Source organism: Colias eurytheme, chromosome 6 (assembly GCF_061535395.1).
Source record: "Colias eurytheme isolate Ceu_HAF_F1 chromosome 6, ilColEury1 Martin Lab GWU primary, whole genome shotgun sequence".
Taxonomy (NCBI): domain Eukaryota; kingdom Metazoa; phylum Arthropoda; class Insecta; order Lepidoptera; family Pieridae; genus Colias; species Colias eurytheme.
In genome coordinates, this window is record NC_142985.1 from 12,550,958 (window position 1) to 12,576,672 (window position 25,715).

At 32.6% G+C, this 25,715-nt stretch overlaps 2 protein-coding genes across 2 annotated transcripts in view; both read right to left on the reverse strand.

Moving 5' to 3' along the window:
* Window positions 1–1,642: 1,642 nt before the first annotated feature.
* On the reverse strand, window positions 1,643–6,163 carry Fic (FIC domain protein adenylyltransferase). Its single transcript, XM_090103259.1, has 3 exons — window positions 4,988–6,163; window positions 4,507–4,704; window positions 1,643–2,876 (listed from the first exon to the last, which is right to left on the reverse strand). The coding sequence occupies exons 1-3, from the start codon at window positions 6,013–6,015 to the stop codon at window positions 2,747–2,749; spliced, it is 1,356 nt and encodes a 451-aa protein (XP_089959385.1). The 5' UTR covers window positions 6,016–6,163; the 3' UTR covers window positions 1,643–2,746.
* Window positions 6,164–9,116: 2,953 nt separating this feature from the next.
* LOC149908103 (transmembrane protein 205-like) overlaps window positions 9,117–25,715 on the reverse strand; it is a 28,643-nt gene continuing 12,044 nt past the window's right edge. Inside the window, exons 2-5 of the mRNA XM_090103260.1 lie at window positions 16,666–16,835; window positions 11,432–11,595; window positions 9,760–9,882; window positions 9,117–9,394 (exon numbers count right to left, since the gene is read on the reverse strand). Coding sequence (XP_089959386.1) covers window positions 9,233–9,394; window positions 9,760–9,882; window positions 11,432–11,595; window positions 16,666–16,835 — 619 coding nt within the window. The 3' untranslated portion in view covers window positions 9,117–9,232. The remainder of the gene's footprint in view (window positions 9,395–9,759; window positions 9,883–11,431; window positions 11,596–16,665; window positions 16,836–25,715) is intronic.

The following is a 25,715-nucleotide window of genomic DNA, read 5'->3' on the forward strand; positions in this document are numbered from 1 at the left end:
ATTTCTATACACAGATGTTTTTTATTGTTAGCAATCATTTTTACGTCATTTATTTTAGGATCACTCATAAAAATAGTAAAAACATATTATTGTCATTAATTAAAAATAGAAAAACATTTGAAAAGACTAATTAAGTTAAAGTCATTACTTATATTTTCGTTTATTTTTGTAATACGACTTATTTTGTGATAACAATTGTTATAGGTTATATTGTAAATTGCGAGGATTTTCTTCTGAACTTTAATTTTTTTTTTGTAATCTGTGGAATGATTTGAAAAGAAATGTGTTGATAAATTCGTTCTAAACTGGTGCTTACAAAAGTATTTCGTCAATGCCTTCTAAGGTCGCGGTATTTATATGTAGTTAATTTTATTAATTATTTAACAGTTCGCTTGAAACTCCCTCTAAATGCTTTCAATAAAACGAATAAATTACGATCATATTTCTATTGTTTGTTTTGACGTAGCAAATGTGGTTATAAATGTGAGAAACGTTGTTAGATGTAACGGTGTAGCCTCCACTGAATGTTAGAGGTGGATCCTATGTATACTACGGCTTATAAAGTTATTAGATAGTGCTTGTTTAATAAATAAAGAACGTACGCGGTACTCTGTATCAGAGTCCGACATTTGATTGTACTGAAATCTCTTGAAAATATGATTTTTGTAAGGGCCGTTTGGCTCGATGGATAGCGACTAAGTTTTGCCTTGATGAATTTGTTTGGTTTGTATAGAAGTGAAAATCAAAGTGTGGGATGCGAGGTGCGGCGAGAGTCGAGACGCTCGCACTAGTTGAAATGCTTTATTGTAATAAACATATTTTAACATCGCACATTATAATAAATTAATCGAAATTGAATGAGCGATTTTATTTTATTCCTTTCCTCTAAAGTTTATAAATATTTGTACCATCTACTGATCTGGTGAAAAACGAATAATACAGAAATTTTTGAAAGTGAAAATTTTGTAGTACAAATTAAACCTATAGATACAATAATACAGTAACCAGACCACTTCTGAACTAATTGAACAGTGAAAAATAGCATTCGTCAAGCATCACGACATTCAACGTGTTCGAAGGGTTAAAATTGGTGTTATAATGAGCTTAATTTTCGAACACATTTTAAATAGGCGAATGCACAAATGACACAGTGAATAATAGTCTATACTCTACTGTATTGGTATTCTAAGAAAACCTTTTTGAAGGGAAACATGCGATTTACACTAAGGTTACGTTCGTACAATCATACGTTCATCGCTCCTGGGGAGGGGGAACAAAAAGAGACAAAGCGAGATTAGAGTATTCACTCTCTTATCTCGTTCATTTGCACAATGAAATCGAATGCAGGTACAGTGGTGCTAGGTGTCCTAAAATACGGATAATTTTACATTTTTCACGCTTGTCTGATCTCAAACCAACAACCTAATTATTGAGATTGATGACTTGCTGACTGAAACCATATTATCAGCTCAACGGTCTACTATACACATTAACGAATTTAAAATTAAAATAAAGATGATCCCATGAGCCCAACGACCATTCGTTAAACCAAAAAAAAACCCAATTGAATTCAGAAATCTTGGTTATCATTATGAATTATTTCTTACATAGGATAAAGGTAAAATAAATAAAACAAAAAATGAAATTGCAATAATTTATTAAGACCCACTGAAGTATGGAAATGAATCAGTTTAAAAATGGAAGACGATATTTCTGTTTTTGAACGAGATGGTATTGCACTATAATAAATGCGTTTTCAGACATATTACAACTGTATAAATAAATTTTAATAGGCACGTTTTAAGCTAACACAGAAATTATGTACTTAGTAATAAAAATTAAAACACATAATAAATAAATCATCACAGAAAAATTACAAATTAAACATCAATAAGTATTACAGTACTAACTATACAAGTGTACAATATTTACACACCTCTCACAGTTGAAGTAAAGCTAGAATAGTAACAGTACTTCGTAAAACACTATCGGTGAGATAATATATAATAATAAATTTAGAGAGTCAAAATTAATAAATTTATAAGTTACACTTTTATATAAATTTCAGAAATATATCAAATACTGAATAAGTTATGCTTTTTCATGAGCCCGCCCGCGGACATAATTTTTATCAAGACAAGGATAATAATACTAATTCACTGTATAAGTAACAATATAATTTACCTCATATACGACAGGAATAATTAATTAAACAATTTTACTAAATTACATACTACTAGTTTTTTACCCGCCAAAAGCGACGGAGTAAGGCAATAATTAACTTATTTTGTGATGTTATAGAAATAATAGTCGACACGATTTTTGACCGAAAAAAGCATTGGGATGTACAGATAAAAAAATAGGTCACAACATTTCATTGTTTATATCTCAAAAACATAAATAAGCGAAATAAAACAGTGAAAAATTTTATATACAAAGGAAAGGATTTATAGACAGTTTACATAATATTATAACTCATAAGATTGCAAAAGGCAAACATTCACAAGACAATTCCTTAGAGTCATATCTTGTTAAATGCTCTTGATTATTATCAATAAATAATAAGTTAACACCTTAATACACAAGGATAATAATTATAGGACTCAAAAAAGGAAGTTTTTTTTTTAATTAATCAAAAATCATGTAACTTGCTTAATGCTGCCACATGTAATACAAAAAAATGAAACTTTTTTTCATAGATAAACAGGCAGGTTTGATATGCTTTATGTCATTACACAAGTGTGGTTCACAGCAGATCTTCAAAGCCTTCTCCAGTTAGTATGTGCGGCTCTCCGATGGCGGGCACCATGTGACTGTACTCACTTGTAGCCCACAGGTACAGGTTCAATGTCCTCTCAGTACACTGTGCTATGAATCTGGAAACATTTCGATGGTAATAAGAAAATATTATAATATGTAATGCCAACTCTGCAATCGGGGTTCTGCCAGTTATTCATCAAATAGGGATGGTAGTTTATTTAAGAAAAAAAGACGGGTTGCACTCCGGGAGTGCCGGCAGAAGTGAAAACTTCATTATTAACGTTGAGCATGTTTGATATCCATCCGTCTTACGCTTTTCGATCAGGTCACGTGTCCTGACGCGAGTTTAAGATTTTATACCCAACGCCGCTAAAGAAGTTTTCACTTCAAAATATTTAAAAAAACCGGCCAAGTGCGAGTCGGACTCGCGCACCGAGGGATCCGTATGTGATGTAACTAAAAATTTATGGTTTTCGTAATTTTTCCTTTATCTATGCTATAAGACGTTGCTTCGTACCAAATTTCAAGATTCTGAGTTCACGGGAAGCACCCTGTAGGTTTTGATTCTCTTGCAAGTGTCGAAAATTTGCGGCATAAACGGCTATATCTTTTGATTGCGTTGGCTTAGAAGTTTGATTTTTTCACAGCTTCAAGGGACAGTAGACCTGAGTAATTGATATAAATTTCAGCTTCATACCTCCACGCGTTCCTGAGAAAAAGGGTATTGACAGACGGACGGACGGACAGACGGACAGACGGACAACAAAGTGATCCTATAAGGGTTCCGTTTTTTCCTTTTGAGGTACGGAACCCTAAAAATCAGTTAAGCCGTTTCTGAGGATTATAAAAAGCAAGGCTGATACGAGATTTTTATTTGATAGAGATAGTTCATAATAAATAATGAAAATTATGTCTGTTTCGAAAATTTATTTCATAAAAATAACGCCTATATTGATAGTTGATATTCGTTATTCGTTATTTGACCTTCGCATTCTAACTTTCACCTACGCTTAGTTGCACTTGAATCATGATGAAATATACTTTCGATAAATCTGTATTGCATTTTACAAGACATTTCAAAATATACGGAATAATACATTTTTTATTGACTGGTCATCTCAAAATGACCGAATTTAGCGAATCACGAACAGATATGTTTCATTTTAAGATTAATTAATTAAAAAAAAAAAATTATCACACAAAATTAATATGTAATGTATTTTATAGACATACTAGCTTTCCGCCCGCGGCGTCGCCCGCGTTTTCAAAGAAAAACCCGATCCTGTAGGATTTCCGGGATAAAACCTATCCTATGTCTTTTCTCGGGTATCAAAATATCTCTATACCAAATTTCATGCAAATTGGTTCAGTAGTTAAGGCGTGATTGAGTAACAGACAGACAGACAGAGTTACTTTCGCATTTATAATATTAGTATGGATTAATAAATAATGTGTGTGAACTAGTGAGATAAAATGGTGATTATAGGCTGTAATTATTATTATCTATAGTCAGAGTCATCTGCTATTGGATCTAATAACCTTTTTCATTCATATAACAGATTATAATTTATATCACAAGCAAAACACAATGTGGAAAACTTATGTATTCCTGAGATTCATGCTATGATATTATTTATCTATGTTTTTTACCGTTTTAAAACCATATATATTATGATAATATGATTTGTTTCTCACATTCTGTCATTTTATCTTACCCAATCCAAGTTACCCTCTGTGTGTACATACCTGACAAATGGTCTAACATCTCCCTCATTAGCAGTTTGCAAGTGCTGATAGTACAAATGTCTATGTTGCTTCGCTATAATCACTGGTGGGTAGCCAGCCTGCATGAGCAGCAGGTTCATGAGTAGGCGAGAGGTTCTGCCGTTACCATCTATGAACGGATGAATGTGGACTAGCTTGTAGTGTGCTAGAGCTGCGTATCTGGAAATTTAATGGGGTATATAAACAACTGAACACTAATATAGTTGCAGTTGTTAACAAAAACAATTGCCTTCTTGGATAGCAAGTTGACAAGTTTACATTCAACACCGTTCCAATCTAGGTATTTATGAATAGAAGCAGTTTATAATTGAATTTATGTTGTTAATAATTGTAAAAGTAATGAGCACTTTTTCTACTTATAAAACTAATAATTCAATTGAAATTTGATGAAAAATGAAACTGTTAGTGCTCTGATAGACATGTAAATTAAATTCTATTTTACCTCACAGGATGAAGCTCCAAAGCATCTTCCGAATTAAGCCATTCCAAGAACTGAGTCATCAGACCTTGTATCTCTGAAGGTCCCGGAGGTATGTGACCACCAACATACACTTGTGTTCTTCTAAAATGCCCCCCTTCCACAGGGTCTACATGCCCTAAAACTCTCTTGTGTATCTCCAATATATCCCCCATTGTAATATCTCGCATTCGATATAATAATGTAGCATTAATATACTTCATCGCTGCATCTAAACCCAATATCTCATTGTGTTCATCAATGCTTTTACCAGAGACTGCTATTCTCGTCTCTAATATGCTTCTTGTTTGTTGTAGCGTCATTGTATTTCCTTCAATACCAACAGTATGGTATATGTGCTGAAAATAAGCTTCTTTCTTAGCTCTACATAAAGCAGAATCATTTTCTGGTATCGATAATAACGCGTCTCGCTTTTCGTTAATTTTTCGTAACATTTCGCGATCTAAATTCTCAACAATGCTCGCGGTTCGCTGCCTGTTTGTCAGTGCTCCTCTGTGATCTGGATAATTGGTTAAGGCTAACGTGTAAAGTTGGTCCGCTTTAACGATATCTTTCTTGGTGTCTTCCAAAAACTCTCCATAGTGGTTGAGTATATCAGCGTGTTTCGGTGACAATGCAAATGCGTGTTGAAATAGTTTCAATGCTTTATCAGTTTTTCCGTGTTTTTTCATGTCCAAAGCTGCGTTTAAAGACACAACAGCTTCTGCATCTCGCGCTTTGTCGTATGATTTAGGCTGAGAAGGCGGAGGTTCTCCTACAAATGGTTCCAGATAGTTTCCGTATAATCCAGCTGGTATGGGCGCAAACGGTTTGATAAGTTTCACATCATGGCTCAAGATCTTGTGCAACGTTATAACAGCAGCAAACATACACACAACACTCGATAGAATTACCACGGTTTTACAACGATCCAGGAGGATATTCATCTCAATTTGCTTTTTCCAAGCACTCTTCATGGTTTCTGTTTTGGTAGATCTACCTAAGAATAACATGACTGATGTGATTTAAACAACGTTTACTCACTGATACAGCGTTAGAACTAGCGATTGTTGATAATTTTGATTTCATCGTGTATTGCAATAATATATTTCAAAGGCAAATCGTAAAAAAACACGTAATGCCATTGTACATTTTAGACAATTACCTACCAGCTGTTGCTCGTCAGTTGTCTAATGTTTGTCAGATGTTAACTGTCAAATGTCAAATGAACCATAGAGCACATTCTAATTTATAATTATTGTGTATAAAACATGAATGTGAATAGCAACTAGCTAATTTGAGATTTCTGTTATGGGTTATATCACAGACTAATAATAATATACTACGTATACAAGTTATATTATCTTTTCTAGCTTTAAACTTTTAGAGATGGGTATGTTGTTATTGGCCTTTAAAATTATTAAACAGCCCGCATTAATTTGCTTGCGGCTTATTTAGAATTGGTATAAATGATATAAATAGTTTAATCCAAACACTCATATACTTTGAACTTTCCGTTTATATTTGTAAGTATCTGAAACTTGTACTATTTAATAAAAGTTATAGTATCCGATGTGCATATTTAACCATTTAGTATTATATCTGCATATTTGCAATTCTACATCATTCACTTGCATTCTTGTATATTTCGAGGGGTTTGGGCATTAATTGCAATATTACGCAGTTTTATTTTCACTTCAAAAAGTATCTACTAGGTAATGAATTTTGATGGTAATTCAATAAACTCGTGAAACAAGACAAGTAAGAAGCATCTCACATGTGATCTCACATGTGCTTATGTGCATTCATGCGTTTTAATAATGTTTAAACGTCAGGCGTAATTAATTGACGACCGCTCAGAAGCCATTGCTTCACTGCACTTCCAAATATGGGTGTCGATGAACGGCATTTTATAAATTTCGCTTTAAATAATATGTATGTACTCGAGCTATTTCACTGCAAACTCTTTTGGTGGCTTGTTACGTGGTGAAAAATGTATGCGGTTGAAGGACAACAGCTATAGAAATATAGATTTTTACTTAAAAAAATGTACTTCAGAAAATTTTAAGTAAATTATTTGGACATTACATCTGTATAAATTTGATATAGCTTAAGAGTTGGTTTAATTGTTTGCTTGAATGTGCTATTATAGCCGTAGCAGTAGCCACGGGTTCGATTCGAAAAATTCACTGTTACCAATAGACAGTTCATTTTTCGAGGAAGGCTAATATTATACCATCACTTACAGACCAAACCGCGGGGCATAGCTAGTTTGTTTATATGATAGTCAAAGTATAGGTACGTACCTAAACCTAGCTTCTTTGGGACTTTGTTTCTATATTTTTGAGAGCATTAAATTGATTAGTAAGTAGGTAAGCTTTTATGAAGCTTTTTATAGAGCTTTTAGTAGATATTGTTAAGTATTGTGGATTAATCACCCGTGAATATAACGAGTATTAATTTATGTTGACCTTCTTATTCACAGGATATTGATACAGCAATACACAATCGCGTAACTTGAGGGCAACTGACAGGCAATTTGATATTGACTGCGAAATAAACAACGCCTTTTAAAGTATTTATCTTCATTATTTATTTTACTTTCATCATTCTCTCGAATAAATAACAAAAACCTTACCTAAACATTCAGATCATCGTTAAATCTATTTATAGATTAATTTAATATACAAGTTACACACACTTATAATTCTAAATCTATTTTATATAGAAAGTTATATTCATACCGAACTCAGCTATGGCGTAAGCTGCTTGATCGTGTGTTTTGCAAAATATTGTATGACAAATGGCAGAACAAGTAAAAATAATAAATTATTAATTTCACCCTCAAAGAAGGCATGTGTCCCTTCATTGGGAACTATTATTATTATGAGCAGTTATATTATTTAAAACTTATGACAAAAATATAATATAATGATGTAACACAACATAGAAAAACATATTGCTTGAAAAATGATTATATAATTTTGTGATATTTATATTCAGGTACCTCTAAAATCCCGCCATTTTGCCATAGACTATAAACTTATTCGAACATTGCACAGAATGTGTATCAGATTTCATTAAAAGCAATAGTAATACTGCAATTTTACGATCACACACGATTATTCCTGACTAGATGTTAAACAAATTCTCTACTACACACTGCAATAACTATAGTGTCATAAATAACAAGAATTATTAACTACAACATTCCTGTTGCCATTTTTAAACTCTATATAGTAGTACTATGAATATTAGTTCCTATTGTCCAATTTATTTTTTATCGTCATATCACAGAAACGTAGTCGCTTTTTGGTATAGATAAATATTTTAAGCTGACAAATTGTTATTAACAGAAGGTGCAATTTTAATAATAAAACTGTTGACATTCAAAGTGTGTGTGTTGCCTTTTTCATATAATTCTACAATAACGTAAATACAATGTAAGAAATTCGATTTTTCAATAATATAATTTTTATTCATAGTTAATTCTATTTCGTGGCAGTGTAAGTTTGGACATGGCTTTTAATCAAGCAGCTTATATTGGCTGCGGCCATAAATTAAACGTTACTAGAATTTTCTAAATGGCAAGAATACAAGTGCCGTAAAACTAAAAATAATCTATAATTTATAAATTTAATAAAATAAACCTTCATTCGGTTTTGAGATATTTGAATAAAACAACGTAAATATAGAGGTACGTTATATCTCAATTCCTATGATATTATTTTGTATAAATTTTAAATTTTTATAATAATTCTTAGATATATTAGCGACCAGCGCTTCGTATACAATTTTCAAGTCAATTTAATAATTTCTACTAACTAATAATCATAATCATACTATCAATAGACAGACTTCACAGCCTGACTGGAACTAATAAAACATTGCATTAATAAAACGCACACTTAAACGTTCTCAAATCAATTTCGTATTCCTACTAGTCTTAAAATATTTTTAAGATTGGAATAAAGAAAAGAAAAACGCGGGAATATTTAATAAAGTTATAATTATTCGATAGTTTTGAGAAAGTCTAAGTTGCAGAAATAGGTCTTACATAGAAATCAGAAAACACAATTTTACAGATTATTAAGAAATACTATTAAAGTATTAAAGTGGAGTTAATAGACAATGCTAACTGAATACAGGTTAAATATAATTGCAACAGATTATAGATAGTTGCTTAATACTTTTAGAAGGATGTTCAAAATAATGTTATTTAGCGTATGTTCACTGGCACATAGAGTCAACTAGGATCATGGTCGAGTAGAAGGAGCAGCCGAGGGTGATCATGGTGCCCATGGCGATGGAGGAGTGGTAGGTCCTGAAGGTCTTCAAGACGCGAAGGTAGCGGGGACAGTGAGCCAACTCGCCCAGTAAAAGGCGGCCGATCTAGAAAAACAAATAACAATATTGAATAAAAATAGAAAATAAATAAAAAATAGATGAGCTAAAAGCTTTTGATGGACAACAGCTATATAATTTTTTAACGGAGAAAACTGCAATTATACTAATATTATAAAGCTGAAGAGTTTGTTTGTTTGTGGTCTGATTTGAAAAATTCTTTCGGTGTTAGATTCGATTCCCATTCATCGAGGAAGGAGGCATATAAGCCTATAGCTTATATATCACGCTAAGACCAACAGGAGAGGAGCCACGCGGATGAAACCGCGGAGCGCAGCTAGTTCAGAATATTATGAATATGTTCAGTTTACTTTCAGATGTAAATATATATCTTTAAATAAAATACTAATTACCTCTTGCCCACCGCCGGCTGCCTCCTCCATCTGAGTTTTGACATGTTTGGCGCGAAGCATCGGTGCGACCAGCCGGAACCGGACATACGCTTCGATACTGAATACTACTAGCAGTAGCGCTAGCTGTAACAAGAGAGACTTATTTCATTAATTATGAAAAAAATAATATGATTCTATTTGGAATGTCTAAACGGTATAATTATGTATGACTAATCAGTCGTCATTATGTAATTTAATATTGTTGCACAACTTGCCCTTCACACCAGCGAAAAGTGACGTCAAAACTTTAATTACTAATTGTTAAAAAACTGCATCGTTTGTAGTTGGCGAAATAAATAATACGCGTTTGCAAAAATAAAAATAACGGTGTGTCCACACAAATAGATATCTACTACAATAGCAATAACTGGCACTAAAATAATGACTAAAATACTCTATTTTTCGTACGAATGTCTTTAGTGTGCTTTACCATTCTTTAGCCTTGAGACCGTGTGGATGCACCTTAAATCAAGTGTAAAAATAAAATAATTCGCTTAATAACACAGCCTTGGCCAACATAAAGAATTACAAAGTAGGTACCTATTTTAAGCTCTACACTATTAAATATATTACAACGCGAGTATCATTGTAATGTATCGTTAATCAAATTATAAAGAATTGCAAATAAATCCTAATAACTAACCTTCGTATTGCGAATGAACTATTATTAGCTTTTGTAAACTTTATTGCAAAACTTAAATTACTCATTTTGTAAATAAGACGTCGTAAACGTCAGTTGAATTTATTTGCACATGCATTTCAAAGGGATTAGGTTCGTACTTTATCTATACAGCCATATTTCTTTAATTAACTGTTTATTATATAATTAACGTGCATATTATTAAATTTTACGATTACTCATATGACCTCTTGTACAATAATGCATATATTGACTCAAACTATAATCTTTTGAAAGTTTTATTTCGCAATGCAGCATTGTAATATTCTCAGAGCCTAGAGAGACTCTACAATCGGCGCTTACAGGAAAATCGGAAGCTTATATCTACGTCACGCTTTTGAAAGTTGCCGGATATTTCAAACAAAAACCGACTTGTTTAATCCAAGTATTTATTGCAATAAACCATTCGGTTAATTAAGGTCAGGTCGTGAAAAGTGCAAGGTTGCTGTCGCCGAGTGACTATTAATACTGCGTCAGCAAAAAAGGGAAGTGTAAACATGATTAATGAGCTTTTGAATGGCGTATAATTTTGCTAAGCGTGGTTGAAATGTGGTGTATGATTTCTTAATTCAATGGATAATATTTATGTTGGTTTTGATTAACTGAACCGGACTTTTTGATAAAACATATTAACTACATGTTTCGTATTTATTTTAGGAAATTAATTACTATGTTACAATTAGTGCATATTTTCACAAGTAAGCGTAGGTACTAATACAAGAGAAAGCTTGATTGTCGGTTTGTCCTTCCTTCATGTTGCAACAGCAACGGGTTGACGTGATATTATGCAAATATGTAGATACCTATACCTCTGATGCATATTTTTTATATATTTTGATCAATTTTCTATGAGGGAACCTTATATACACTATTTTAATTTACTGTAGTTTTTAGGTCACTCTAGGTCATTCCTTCAGCGCAATAACCACAAATTAAAAAGAAAAAAATTCTCACCTGTACCCAGGACGTATTAACAAAGTGAGTGAGGCATTGCGTTCTGAAGTACGCAAGCACGGCCAGCAAACTCACGCCAGCGTTGAAGGCGTAGTACACCGGGAACAAGACGGTCTGCACGCGCCCGAACTCGTGACGAGGGAGCGAGAAGTAGAGCACGATACCTGTAAGAGAGAGATGGTTATAGTTTTGACCACTCTTTTGACAGTTTATTTTCAGCTTCAATTTAGGCGGGAATTTTGGTTTGTACATTGTATTAAAAATAAATTGTTATTCATTTGTGAATATCTATAATGTGCAACTGTAAAAAACAATATTTTTTATTGACAGATAAATCTATAACATTTATAATTTATGTGTATACTAGCAGTCCGCCCCGGCTTCGCCCGTGGTACATATGAAAAATAGATGTTGGCCGATTCTCAGACTTACCCGATATGCACAGAAAATTTCATGAGAATCGGTCCACCCGTTTCGGAGGAGTATGCAGACTAACATTGTGACACGAGAATTTTATATACAGGGTGTCCCGTTGTTGGTATACTAAGCTCAAAGGAGGTTTTAGTTTTGCATACGCTGAGTTCGTAAAAAATACTTATAAAATTCCAGACGCATTTTTTTTTCAAATAGATGAATTCTTAAAACTCTATGTGTACACCCATAACGAGCAACCCGCCCAACTTTACCACCAGCACGTGAGCTATCGTTTAAGATTATGTTTTCATAGACAAAATGCTCACATAAGCGAAGCGGTATATGCCGGCTGCGCGAAGCTAGAGAAGAAAACATGGATTTTCAGGAAAAATTTAGCAAAAAATTTTTGACGTAATTTTGTTGTTTAAGTATTTTTTACGTGATCAGTGTATGCTAAACTACAAGACTCGTCGCGCTTAGTATACCAATAGTGGGACACCCTGTATAAGATTACGAGTTTTTTAAATCATTTATAAATAGGTACAATTTTTATTACAGAACAAGGTTTACATAGTTAATTAGTTACAATGTATTATCCATAAGTACTAATATTATAAATGCGAAAGTAACTCTGTCTGTCTGTCTGTTACTCAATCACGCCTTAACCACTGAACCAATTTGCATGAAATTTGGTAAGTATAGAGATATTTTGATACCCGAGAAAGGACATAGGCTACTTTTTACCCCGGGACATAGGATAGGTTTTATCCCGGAAATCCCACGGGAACTATGCGGGTTTTTCTTTGACTGCGCGGGCGAAGCCGCGGGTGGAAAGCTAGTGTATCATAAATGATAAATAATATTCGGAACCAATACAATATTTAAAAACTGTCCACGTCAATAGTCTCAAGTGTTTACGCAAAAAGAAGGATTTTATCTCGAATCACTGATAAAAACAGACGAAGGTGTTAAAATGCGTAAATGATTTTTTTGCGAAAAAATACAGCAAAAACACTTAAAACGTCGGAAAAAGTCTTTAAACGTATTACAATAAATATTATTATCATTATGTTAAATGTTTTAATACTTCCTTCTTCCTATTTCCTGTTTGTGAATAAATATGTTTATCTAATAATACTGATCACTATTAGCACCGTCGTAAAATACATATTTATTTATTATTTACTGAGGCGGCGTTAAATATATCCTTTTAGTTGTGGGAAAATCGTTTTGTTTGAACAAGTTTATTGTTATTATATAGATTTGTTTTTACTGTGTGTCAATTATCGTTGATTATGTTTATTTATGATTTAAGATCTAATGCACATCAGAGGACTTTTTACTTAGGGTATACAATTTTTAATTGCTGCGCATAGATAGATTTATCTCCATGATATCGTTTCAGCATTTTGCATAAAATTGTCCGATTACTTGAAGTAATATTTTATCGAAAATTGTTTACTAATTTGTATAAAGCGTGATTAAGTTTTAAATGTTATCGTTTTCTATACCTACGTCACATAATCCGGATGTAAAATTCCATTCAGTAGAAAGTTCAATGTATTGTTTGCAAATTCAATGTCACAGTCGTACCTACACTACGAAATTTATGAAGGACAAAACAATAGAAGGAAAATAGTAGGTATAATGTTAGATCAATTGGCTAGTACAGGATATTGTTAGTCATTCAAATCCTGTTTAAAGATAGTAAAATTACTAATGTTTGTAAGATAATAATTTTTAAATGTATCATGAATAACGTTTGACCACTAAGTTGACCACAGATTATTAATAAATATTTATTGGTCTTGACGACATCACCTGTTCCAAGGTAATGAAAATTTAGAATTTTATTTGCATTGACATTTTCCTATTACAAGGTACATAATCTACGTCATTTTGCTACCACACATTTCATTTGTTTGAAGTTTGCAAAACATTTCTATGCACCTTAGTTGTAATACACATGCTCAAAATGTCTACTTCAGAACTATCCTTTGATGTTATTCGACAGGATTCTAATTGCTTGGGGCTGTGAGTGCGTCTACGTCGAAATAATTGAGTGACGGGTGCATTAACACGCACATACAACGTCATTTTAAGTTAACAAATGCATATTTGTGTCTCAAATGATTGTATGTCAATAATAAAAACCGGCCAAGTGCGAGTCGGGCTCGCGCACAAAGGGTTCCGTAGCAGCAAATATAATAAATTACAGTTAAATCAACCTATCTCAAAAACTATAAGAGATACTTTGATCAAACCAAAAATCGTTGAAAGAGTTAATTAGCATGCATCACCTCTATTTTTTTTAGAATTTTATACCCCGTAGTTATAAAAATAGAGGGGGGGGGACATACTTTTTACGACTTTGAGAGCTGATATCTCAAAAACCGTTCACTTTAAGAAAAATGTTTTTTAGAAAACTTTATATCATTTTAAAAGACCTTTCCATTGATACCCCACACGGGTATGTACATCGAAAAAAAAAATTTCATCCCTCAGTTACATGTATGGGGGGCCCCACCCCCAATTCTTTTTTTTACTATTTAGTGTCATATTTTTGTAGCGGTTCATACAACACATATTCCCATCAAATTTCATCACTGTAGTACTTATAGTTTCCGAGTAAATCGGCTGTGACAGACGGACAGACGGACAGACGGACAGACGGACATGACGAAACTATAAGGGTTCCGTTTTTGCCATTTTGGCTACGGAACCCTAAAAAATGACATTCTCAAATTGCCACTAGATGTTTTATTGTCGAATTACATCATCACTAATTGCATTCTTAAAGCTTGCTAATCACAATTATTTCTAACTCCATTCAAAAATAAATAATATTTTACTTTTTAACCTATGCTTTCTTCGATGAACTGTGAAATTATTATGTACTTCATAAAACAGGGTATAATAAACCATGATAACCTCAGATGAACATAACAAGATATTAAATGGCATAAAGTCGAATGAAGTTATTATATCAAGTTGGTTTTATGTTGAACGGTAATTGTAGGATATAATTAGTGTTAATTACTCTATAGTGCAACTGGTCATCATTTTAATAGTAGTATTAAGCACACTTCAACTTTTAATTGATCGTAACAAGGTAGGATTGTATATCCCTTCACCATCCCTTCACACATAATAAGAAATTATAAAACTGTTTTTTTTGTCAGCGTTTGAAATTAGCTGTTCATAATGTCCTAAAATATTTATTTATTATATTTCAATACATTCTACAATCTACCTCATATAACTTTTAAAAGGCATTGCGTTCATACTACTTAGGCTATATTTATTTCGTTACAGCTATTTCGAACACTTTCGTATTTAATAACGTGCGAGAATTTTAAAAACTCGAAGCACGATTCAATTCTGTTCAAGTATTTAGTAATTAACGTAAAAACAATTTTTTTAAAGAGTACCTTAACTAAGTATAGAAAAAATATTACAATAATAATTATGACTATGTGCAACCTTTTTATTACATTTTCTTCTATAATTTGTAAATATCGAAAACAATGAGGTTGACATTTACAAACAGACATAATTACAACCATAAATTTATATGTGTACATTAATTATATGTAAAGTTTTCCGTTGGTGGAAGTTTCAAAGAATTAATTAAAACGTGCTTAATTACATTTCATTACGTAACAAAATGACTAAATTGTACAAGAAAGTATTTGCTTTATAAAATTGGTTGATCTTTTTATGTTGATGATGAATATGGCTGTACAACGATATTTAAAAAATTTGTCGCATTTTCTGTTTTTGAAATATTTTTTAGTGTATTAGAGCGTATGATTACGTATAAGGTTTTCACAGATTTTTCTTTATTATTATTATTATAGAAAGTTAAAACATTCGAGTTTTTAAGAATATTTGTTAAAATATATTTAAAAGTGTGACCAACGTGTACTGCAGTAGGTAAATCGAAATTCAAGTTCTTGATATGGTGATATTATTCCGCCACTTGACCAATATACCGTAACAGGACGTTAGTTATACGGGTTATATTGTATACTTCTTTATATATACATGTAAAGTTCGTATACAATGTGCTGATAATAATATTATGGGACTTTTTAACTGATGTTTCGAAAACAATGGCACTTTATTCGTAGAGTATTTTAAATGTGTAATGTAGAGTTGTTTTTAAAATTTGTCTTAATCGTATGAATTACAGAATTTATAAGAATTATTGAAATTACCTCACCATACGCAATTACTCAAAACTTACGTTAACTTTGGCCTATGAAGCAGGACTTAAATTCATGAGATTCATTTTACGCATTTCTAAGAAATAAGTTTGCAGTTTTGCTTATTCTTTATTTGTAACAGTTTCCTAGATATTTAAACTGTCATTACACAATACAAGTCCATTTAATATACATACTTATATGTAAAAATATAGGTAATTTGTTTTGCGGTACAAAATTACAATAGCAACCCGTTTTACGGACACAAATGCATATAGTAATTGCGATGCTCTTCCGAGAAGCGACCGCACACAGATACTAAGTACTTTGGCTCCTTTATTTTGGTTGACCTTAAAGAACTGGGTTTTATCTTATTTTTTACTAGCTGTGCTCCGCGGTTTTACCCGCAGTGCTCCGCTCCTGTTGGTCTTAGCGAGATGATATATAGCTTAGAGCCTTCCTTGATAAAATGACCATCTAACACCGAAAGAATTTTTTCAAATCGGACCAGTAATTCCTAAGATTAGCGCGTTCAAATAAACAAAATCTTCAGCTTTATAATATTAGTATAGATTGTAATTGTAATACTGTGATAATGTAGTATACACTTACCGGAGACCAAAGTCATCCATATCTGCGCTCCCAAATGCGTGGCCACCGCTCCAACATAGAGCGCCCGCCAGCCGCGCAAGCTGCCGCTCGTACCGGGCCGTGTTAGCCACGCAGTTACAACAAGCACCGCGAGGAGCACGTGGAACGGCTGCGAAGTTTTGGTGGCAATGCTGTGGGGGAAAGGGGATATTAGTTTTATAAATTTTATACTGTTTATTATGTAGCAGTAGCGTTCCCTCTTCCTCATTTGAACGTTGCAATATCAATTTAATAGAAATGTAAGTATAAAATATCCTATTAATGGTAGTATAAAAAAAAAGTAAATATTGCTTAGCTAATTTAGACACAACTGCTTGTTGTTGTAAGGCTATAATATTAGGTTTTCTCTTTGTCGCAATTAAAAAAACCCCAATTTTAAATACACTATATACGTTTCTATGTACAAATGTAGAAGGTATCGTTATTTTGTATTGTCTTAAAAAATCGTCTACGCCCTTTTATATAATGAACAATCAGTATTATATCATATTATTTAAAATTCGATGATGTTAATCAAATACACAAAGACATAGATTCCTTTAACATAGCTGAATCTACTATATGTGATATTGAAGACTGTCGGTCTCACCTTCCAGTTTCTAAAAAATGTTTAAAAATTTTCCAGCAAAATATACGTAGCTTAAATTGTAATTTTGATGGCCTATTAGCGATTCTTACCAGCAGTGGAGTTTTGTGGGACTATGTTGTCTTGACGGAGTGTTGGCTGTCACATAATTATAATATACCAATTATGGAAGGGTACCACCATCACGCTAGTACGAACAATCGTACTCAAAACGAAGGCGTCGTGGTGTATTATAGAAATGAATTAGTTACTCTGGTATCGGAACCACAAATAGTGGACGCAAACTGTGTTATTCTTCAACCAGATCGTAATACTATCGTTATTGCTATTTATAGACCTCCAGGGTATAAAAATATAAACAACTTTATTCAATCTCTAAACAGCATTTTGATGAATTATTCTTCCACTCAGAATATAATTATCGTGGGTGACATTAATATTGACATTAGCGAAAATTGCTCGGATATAAACGCCTTCACTTATTTAGAAATGCTTGCATTCCATGGCATTCAACCGGCTCATTCTCTTCCTACTCGCTATAAATCATGCTTAGATCACGTTTTACTTAAAACTAAACTAGCTGCTCATTGTCTTATACTTCCAACATCTCTTACTGATCATAATAGTGTAGTTCTTTATATTTCCATAAATAAAATCTTAAAACCCAGTAAACATGTAACACATATAAACTATGATAAATTAGGTATTGATTTAAATGAAACAGATTTTAAACCTCTTTACACATTTCCTGATATAGATGATGCTGTTAACTTCTTTATAAATAGTCTTCGAACTCTGATAGTTGCGAACTCTACTGAGACCGTAAAGTCTAAGAGAAGGAGAATTCTTAAGCCATGGATGACACAAGGAATCTTAAAATGTCTCAAAAATCGAGATAATCTATACAAAAAAACTAAAAAAGAACCAAATAACGATATCTTAAAAGTTACTTATAAGAGATACAGAAATTTTTGTTCGTCCTTGATTAAAAAATTAAAAAGAGATTACGAGAAATTACAACTACAAAATGCTAAAAATAATAATAAAAGACTATGGAAAGCCATCAAAGAGATCACAAATACAGCGAAAATTAAAAATAATTCATCCGAACTCCTATTAAGCAATAACTCTAAGCAATCTATAAATGACATTAATAGCTTCTTTGTTAATATTGGCGAAAAGTTGGCAGAAAAAATAAACCGAAACAAACATATCAGACGGACAGGCTCTTCAGCACATGTTTCCAACCCCCATTCTTTTGTTATGCTACCTACCACTGAAGATGAAGTCAAATCTATAATAAGGAATCTAAAAAGTGATTGCGCTGTTGGTCTCGATCTGATTTCTTCCAATATCCTAAAGAATTTTTGTGAAATTTTATCTCCTCATATAACATATATTTGTAACTTGTCAATATCAACAGGACAATTTCCTAAAGTTTTAAAAAAATCAAGAATCCATCCAATCCACAAGGGCGGAGACAGGGACTGTGTTAATAACTACAGGCCAATTTCTATCCTTCCAGCTTTGTCAAAAATTTTGGAAAGAGTCATGAATAAAAGGCTTATTGACTTTTTAGAGAAGAATAAGCTTTTGTCTTCAGCTCAATTCGGTTTTAGAGCTAACAAATCGACTTCAGATGCTGTACACGAACTTACAAATTTTATTGTGACTAATATGGATAAAAAGAAGAAAACATTAGCAATATTTCTGGATCTGGCCAAGGCTTTTGACACAGTCTCTGTCCCGATCTTGATAAACAAACTTGAATGCTTAGGTGTTAGGGATATACAATTGAATCTGTTCAAAAGCTATTTGACTGATCGAACGCAATGTGTAATAATTGACGATGTTATCAGTGATGAGGCTCCTATCAACTATGGCGTCCCACAGGGCAGTATTTTAGGCCCTACTTTGTTTCTCGTCTATATTAATGATCTGTGTCAACTTAAATTTCCATCAGCTAAAATCATTACCTTTGCTGATGACACATCTTTGGTATTCAGCGGTGATACGTGGAATGAAGTATTTTTAAATGCCCAACAAGGACTAAATGAAGTTACTGAGTGGTTACATGAAAATTCCCTAACATTAAACATCGATAAGACAAAGTATATAACTTTCTCTATGAAAAATACTGATAAAACTGATATGCATAGTTTAATTACACACTCTTGTAACGAAAATGATCCAAACTGCACATGTCCTAGAATAAATAGTACTGAATCAATTAAATACCTGGGCGTTATTATAGACGATAAATTGAATTTTCAATCACACATTAACTTAATAGCCACTCGCACCCGTAAGCTTATCTCAATTTTCAAAAATTTAAGACATGTTGCTGATGAACAACTCATTATAACAGTATATAAAGCCCTATGCCAGTCACTGTTGACCTATTGCATAACATCTTGGGGTGGTGCTCCTAAAACTTATTTTATTAAGATAGAAAGAGCACAACGAGCTGTCTTAAAAGTTATAAAATTTCTGCCTTTCTTTCACCCTACAAAGGACGTTTATGTGATGACCAGGGTACTAACTGTACGACAATTATTTATTCTTCACACAGCTGTACGCCAACATTCTCTTACTACCTTCAGCCTTGAGCGGGCTAACGCGTCACGCAGAAGGGGCAAAATTTGTGAAACAAATAAGTTTAGTACAAAATTTTCACATCGCTTTTTTTGTTACCAGGGCCCTAATATCTACAATAAATTAAACGAAATTCTCTCAATTTTTTCACTAACAACTGACAAGTGTAAACGTGTGGTAAAGGAATGGATTCAAAAATTGGATTATGCTGCTACAGAAAACTTGCTTTAAATTGTGAAATTTGTGATGTTAGTAAATATGAAATTAATATTAATAATATATCTAATAATAAATTATTTATTACAGTAGGTAAAATGATAAAATTGCTTTCAGTGTAAATTATTTTTTTTATTTAAAATATAAATAAACAAATGGATGAATTTTAAAATATGTATGACACACAAACATAAACGTGCGCACACACACACACACACACTCACAACACACAAACATACACAACACAACACACACACACACACACACACACAAACACATATGTAGGTATATTTTTAATTTTTATTTTTGTAATAGACCGGGAGATACTGACACAAAATTTCGAGTCATTTGTAACAGGATGGCGGTTCTACAGGGTTCTTAGTACGCAATGACAAAAAGAAAAATGATGGTGTGAACGCTGGTACTGGCGGCTTAGTCGCGTGGGCGTTAGTCGAACTCGTCGGAAAATAGCGAAAGTCAAACGATTTGTAACAGTATGGCACTTATTTTTCCTGTAAGTTTGAGGATCAACGAATATAAATACAAAATTTCAAAGATCTAGGTGTTGGAAATCTTCACTTATATAAATTAATAATAAATTTATTTTTCAAGTATGACAGCACTTTTTCCCCCTACTAGAAGTATGGCAAATATAATAATGGTCACATTTTATCAAATACTCTCCAAAAAGCCAAATGCAATACTGGTACAAAAAGATAGGCGAAATAAAAAAATTTTGCAGATTTTCGGCGGTATGGCGACCATTTGGAATCGTCCGAAAAGTATGGCATGGCGATTTTCGTAAATGGCTGCACGACGATGGTTACCTGTGCAAAAGTTAGCTTGGTACAAATGGTTGAATAATTGTTTTTTTTAAATCAACACATTCGCGTCGGTATGGCGGGCTGTAAGTCATACCGGAAAAGTATGGCATGACACTACCGCCTACTTCTTTTTTATGGGCTATCGGTAAATTCTAAAATTTTTGTGTTACAAATCGTTTGACTTTCGCTATTTTTCCGACGAGTTCGACTAACGCCCACGCGACTAACCCACCGGTACCAGCGTTCACACCATCATTTTTCTTTTTGTCATTGCGTACTAAGAACCCTGTAGAACCGCCATCCTGTTACAAATGACTCGAAATTTTGTGTCAGTATCTCCCGGTCTATAAATTTTAAATAACAATAAACTTATGTCATTCTCACTACCTAACCACAAACTTATGAATTATGTGAAACATATTTTTGTAATTGTTTTTTGGTTCCGAGGGCGGGGACCTGGTGATCTGTGATACCGGTTAAAACCCATTTCAGACACCAGCTCCTCCAACTCCAGCTTATTGTTTGATAATTTTGTATGCATGTAGATTAATTTATGTGATTGGGAATTGTGAGGAGAAATAAATAAATGATTTGATTTGATTTTGATTTGATATTAATGGTAGTATGATGATCTTTGGAGAATAGGAGTATAAATTGATCTCGAGACTATCTATCAATAAATACAGTTTCGGTGAAAGAATTAACATTTGTTAAGTAGGGATTAAGCAGAGACAAATACAGGTATGTATATAAAATTAAGATAGATAATGTTACTAAATTACCTAAATGAATTAATATTTAATATTGAAGCATTTTTTCGTTCATTGTTATTTTTATAACAATTTACTACAAATGTATTTTAAAGTTTGAAATATTATTATGCAAAGAAAGGCCTAGATTTAGTATCGATAAAGGTACCTACAGTATGGAAAAAATCCGTGAAAGTTGTATTAGGTACTATTTACATTGCACGCGCTAATGTAAAACTCGTGACCGTATTTAAATTTTAAAACAACAGACATATTTACGTCCATAAGTCGCTTAAACGCATAACAAAGGTCACTTGGTACTTAATACTTTGTAAATATCGGATTTACTGTAGGCTAGAGGTCAATGACATTTACTTTTTTATTTTTATGTTTACTTATGTGCGGAGCCAATTGGCAAGAATTTTCGCAAACAACATTGATCACGATTCCTATTGACATATTTTTGCTAATAGATAGATTCAATATTGAATTTCACACTTTCAAGTTTATCACGATATGATATAATAAATATAGGTAGGTATGTATATAAAATATATCTTATGTTACTTTCCCATTATAACTTCAAAATCCAACTAGAAAGTTATAGATTACACTAACACATGTAGAGTCTCAAACTCTCAATTCTCAGACAAATGATAATTCCTACTAATGCTCTTATAGGTCATCAGACATGAACACAAATCTTCCTTACATAGACGAATTCTTTAAAAAGTTTCATCATCAAACACGTGGTCAAATTATTTAGATCAAATTCAAAACGTGACCGCCATATTGCATCTTATCGAATTTCATCAGCAATTTGACACAGATGATACGCCTTGGCAACAACTTAATAAACAACATTGTATATACATAATATGAAAATAATCGCTACACGTGTGTGACTAGGCTGGAGATTATTAAAAAAGAAATAAGGAAATTCATTTTCAGTAGATCTGTCCTGCATGTTTTTAATCCAAAATCTACGAAGTCAAAAACATTGCCAACATCCATTGACCATTGGTTTAAACTCTAAATAAACTCCTAGCTCGAGGAATGAACCCTCTCTCTACACAGCTTTCGTACTTGTTAAACTTTCTACATTGTAATCAAGTAAACAAAATTATCACATAAACGTTTCAACTTTATGTACGAACATAAATATGTATTGATAGCAGAATATGGTCTCCTATGTCATTGTATAATCATAAATCGCACAATGATTGATAGAGATGTGAAAATTCTAGAGCTTTTGTGATAATTGTTATCGGAGAGTGTTTAAAATAACAACCAGATAGAACCTCTATTATCTTATTTCTGTATTTAAAAGATTCCATTTAACTAAGGGTGGTATTAATTCGGCATGATAAATACCTACGTACATAAATTTGGCGTAATACTCATTCATTTTCATTATCCATATATAAACTGGATATAGGTGTGTAATTACAATGAAAAATAAATTTAGAGAAACGTTCCAAACATTTCTTGCAAAAGACCAAGACCTTCCATAAATCCCAACTCAAACAACAAGAGCAATTGGCGAATAAAAATAGCAATCATTCGATTTTACGCGCAAGTGACGTTTGATATCATTGACCTATTTGGTTTACAACAATTACGCGACGCGACGCTAAATATACTCATTCTCGTATAATGTTCTACGTCACAGATACGTCACAAACATGTGGATAGGTATGCAAATATTTATCTTTCAATTAGCATCATCATTTCGCGGTATGCTATGTTGGCTCTAAGGTTAGTGGTTTCAATTCAGTACATATTCTATTAATGAATTATACTTTTGTATGAAATTTATTGGCAAATGTTGGATCTTCAGTAATCAGTTGTATGAAATGGAATAATGTAAAATATGCATTTCAAATGATGTATGATAAAGAACAGATAAAATTTGGCCGATGTACAGGCATTCAAAATAATGTACCAAATTGCAAAATTAAGGATATTTGTCTTTGAAATCATAGCATTATTTGTGCAGTATATCCAATATCCATGCATGCATACCTTGGACTTTATAGTTATGATTTAGTACTTATCTATAGAAATGTATCTATTTCACGTGTAAGCATTATATTATCACTGCACACTGCATGTTAAGAATGACTTGTAGAGTCATTATCGTGATTTAAGTCATATACATGTTAATATTTATGGCGTATTATGCACTTGTGTACATAAGAAATCTCGTGTAAAGTCATTCAAAGATTAAACTGCAGTGATCATATTAAAAGATCATATAAGTGTTTTTTTTATGATATAATTTATAAAATGTCCCCACGTCTACGAATATTACTTAGATTTATTTTATGGCAGTGTAAGCAAAGGAGTCTGACTGTCAACACCGGCTTCCAGTTTCCACCGTCATTTTTTTAATTGGTGGTGGCTCTTGTTGTTGAAATATTGTTTCTAAAATTATCTCTAATTAAACTCAGATAAATCATTAATCAAGACGACAATTGGAGATGACGATTGTGACATCTGTAGCAATAGAAGCAATTACTACAATTGCCTATGATTTATTATTTATTGGTGTGAATTTGATGCTATATTAGAAGACACTGGTACTAGCTGTGGTACTACTACATAGTAGTACACCTATATGGACTAAAATAGGTATGTATCTACTATGTAGGTAGATACCTATTTTATGGAACATTTTTTTGTTTTACTTATATCAGTTGTGTTAGTATTCTAACCATTTGGGGACAGGCAACAATCAACATATCAAAGAGACTGAAAATCAATGCAAGACTCTTATAATTGTTTTGTGACTTTAGATATCTTCAATACCTATTGCGATTGGAATCTTGTTACTTTTAAATTACTTGAATTGTATATTAATCACATGATTATTGTAATTTGTTGTAGAACGGTATGTCATTGTATACAGTACCTATAAAAAGTTATTTCGTACTGCTGAGTCATATGACTATCCACTTTTAAATTAAAAGCAGCAGCATCTTCAATTTGTAACGTTACCTTCATAAGACCGACTTTACAAGGGATTGTTTATAAATTCGAGGCATTGAGCCCTATAGATATAGAGTTACAATACTTATAAACACCTTGATACATAACGACATCGGTGTTGAATCGTCATAAGTTGATACTAGCTCGCGTGATGATTTGTTACATCATTGTTACTAAGCCACCTAATATAGTCATATATATTTTCTTTACATCAACAATACATCCTACTGTCCTACTAATATTATAAATGCAAAAGTTTGTGAGGATGGATGGATGGATATTGGATGGATTGGTTTGTCATTCTTTTACGCAAAAGCTACTGAACCGGAAGAAGACATAAGCTACTCTCGAAAATCCCACGTCCCAAGAGTCGTGAAAATATCTTTGATTCGAAAGTGTTTGTCATTATGCATGACTTTTTTCTTTTGCTTATGACATGCAAAGATCGATTAGTTTATAATTTATATAATACATAATTACTTTATAGTAGGAAATAATCTAAGGATTGATAAGATCGAAGAGATAGTTCAAATAATCCTGGTTACCGGTAAATATAAAATACCAATGATCCTTTTAGTTTAAACGAAGAATAAAGACGTCTAAAAATGGTTCCCAGAATTCCATTATCTTATTATTAGTAAAGTCTTGAAAGTAAATGCTTATTGTAAACATGACAACAAGAACAATAATGCTTCTGACCAATATGTATTTTGTATTGATGGCCCTTTGTAACAGAGTAAATATTTAAATTACTGATCAACGTGGCCTTCGGGCACTGTTTGTAAATATTCTGCGAACAGTCATTGCTGTAATGAGATGTTACCACAGATGTTACCTACAGGATGTGGGAGTCGCATGCTGTCTCGAATTGAGTTACAAACAAAAAAGAGATATAATATTCGATACATTAGTCTGTCTGATGTCGGATTTCTTAAGATGTTTGATATTCCCTCTGTATATTATAATACAATTGTTATTTTTGCTTTCGGTTTAGTCGTCAGGGTGCAATGAGAACTCTTAAAATAGTTGAATGTATTTTTGAAGTGAAAA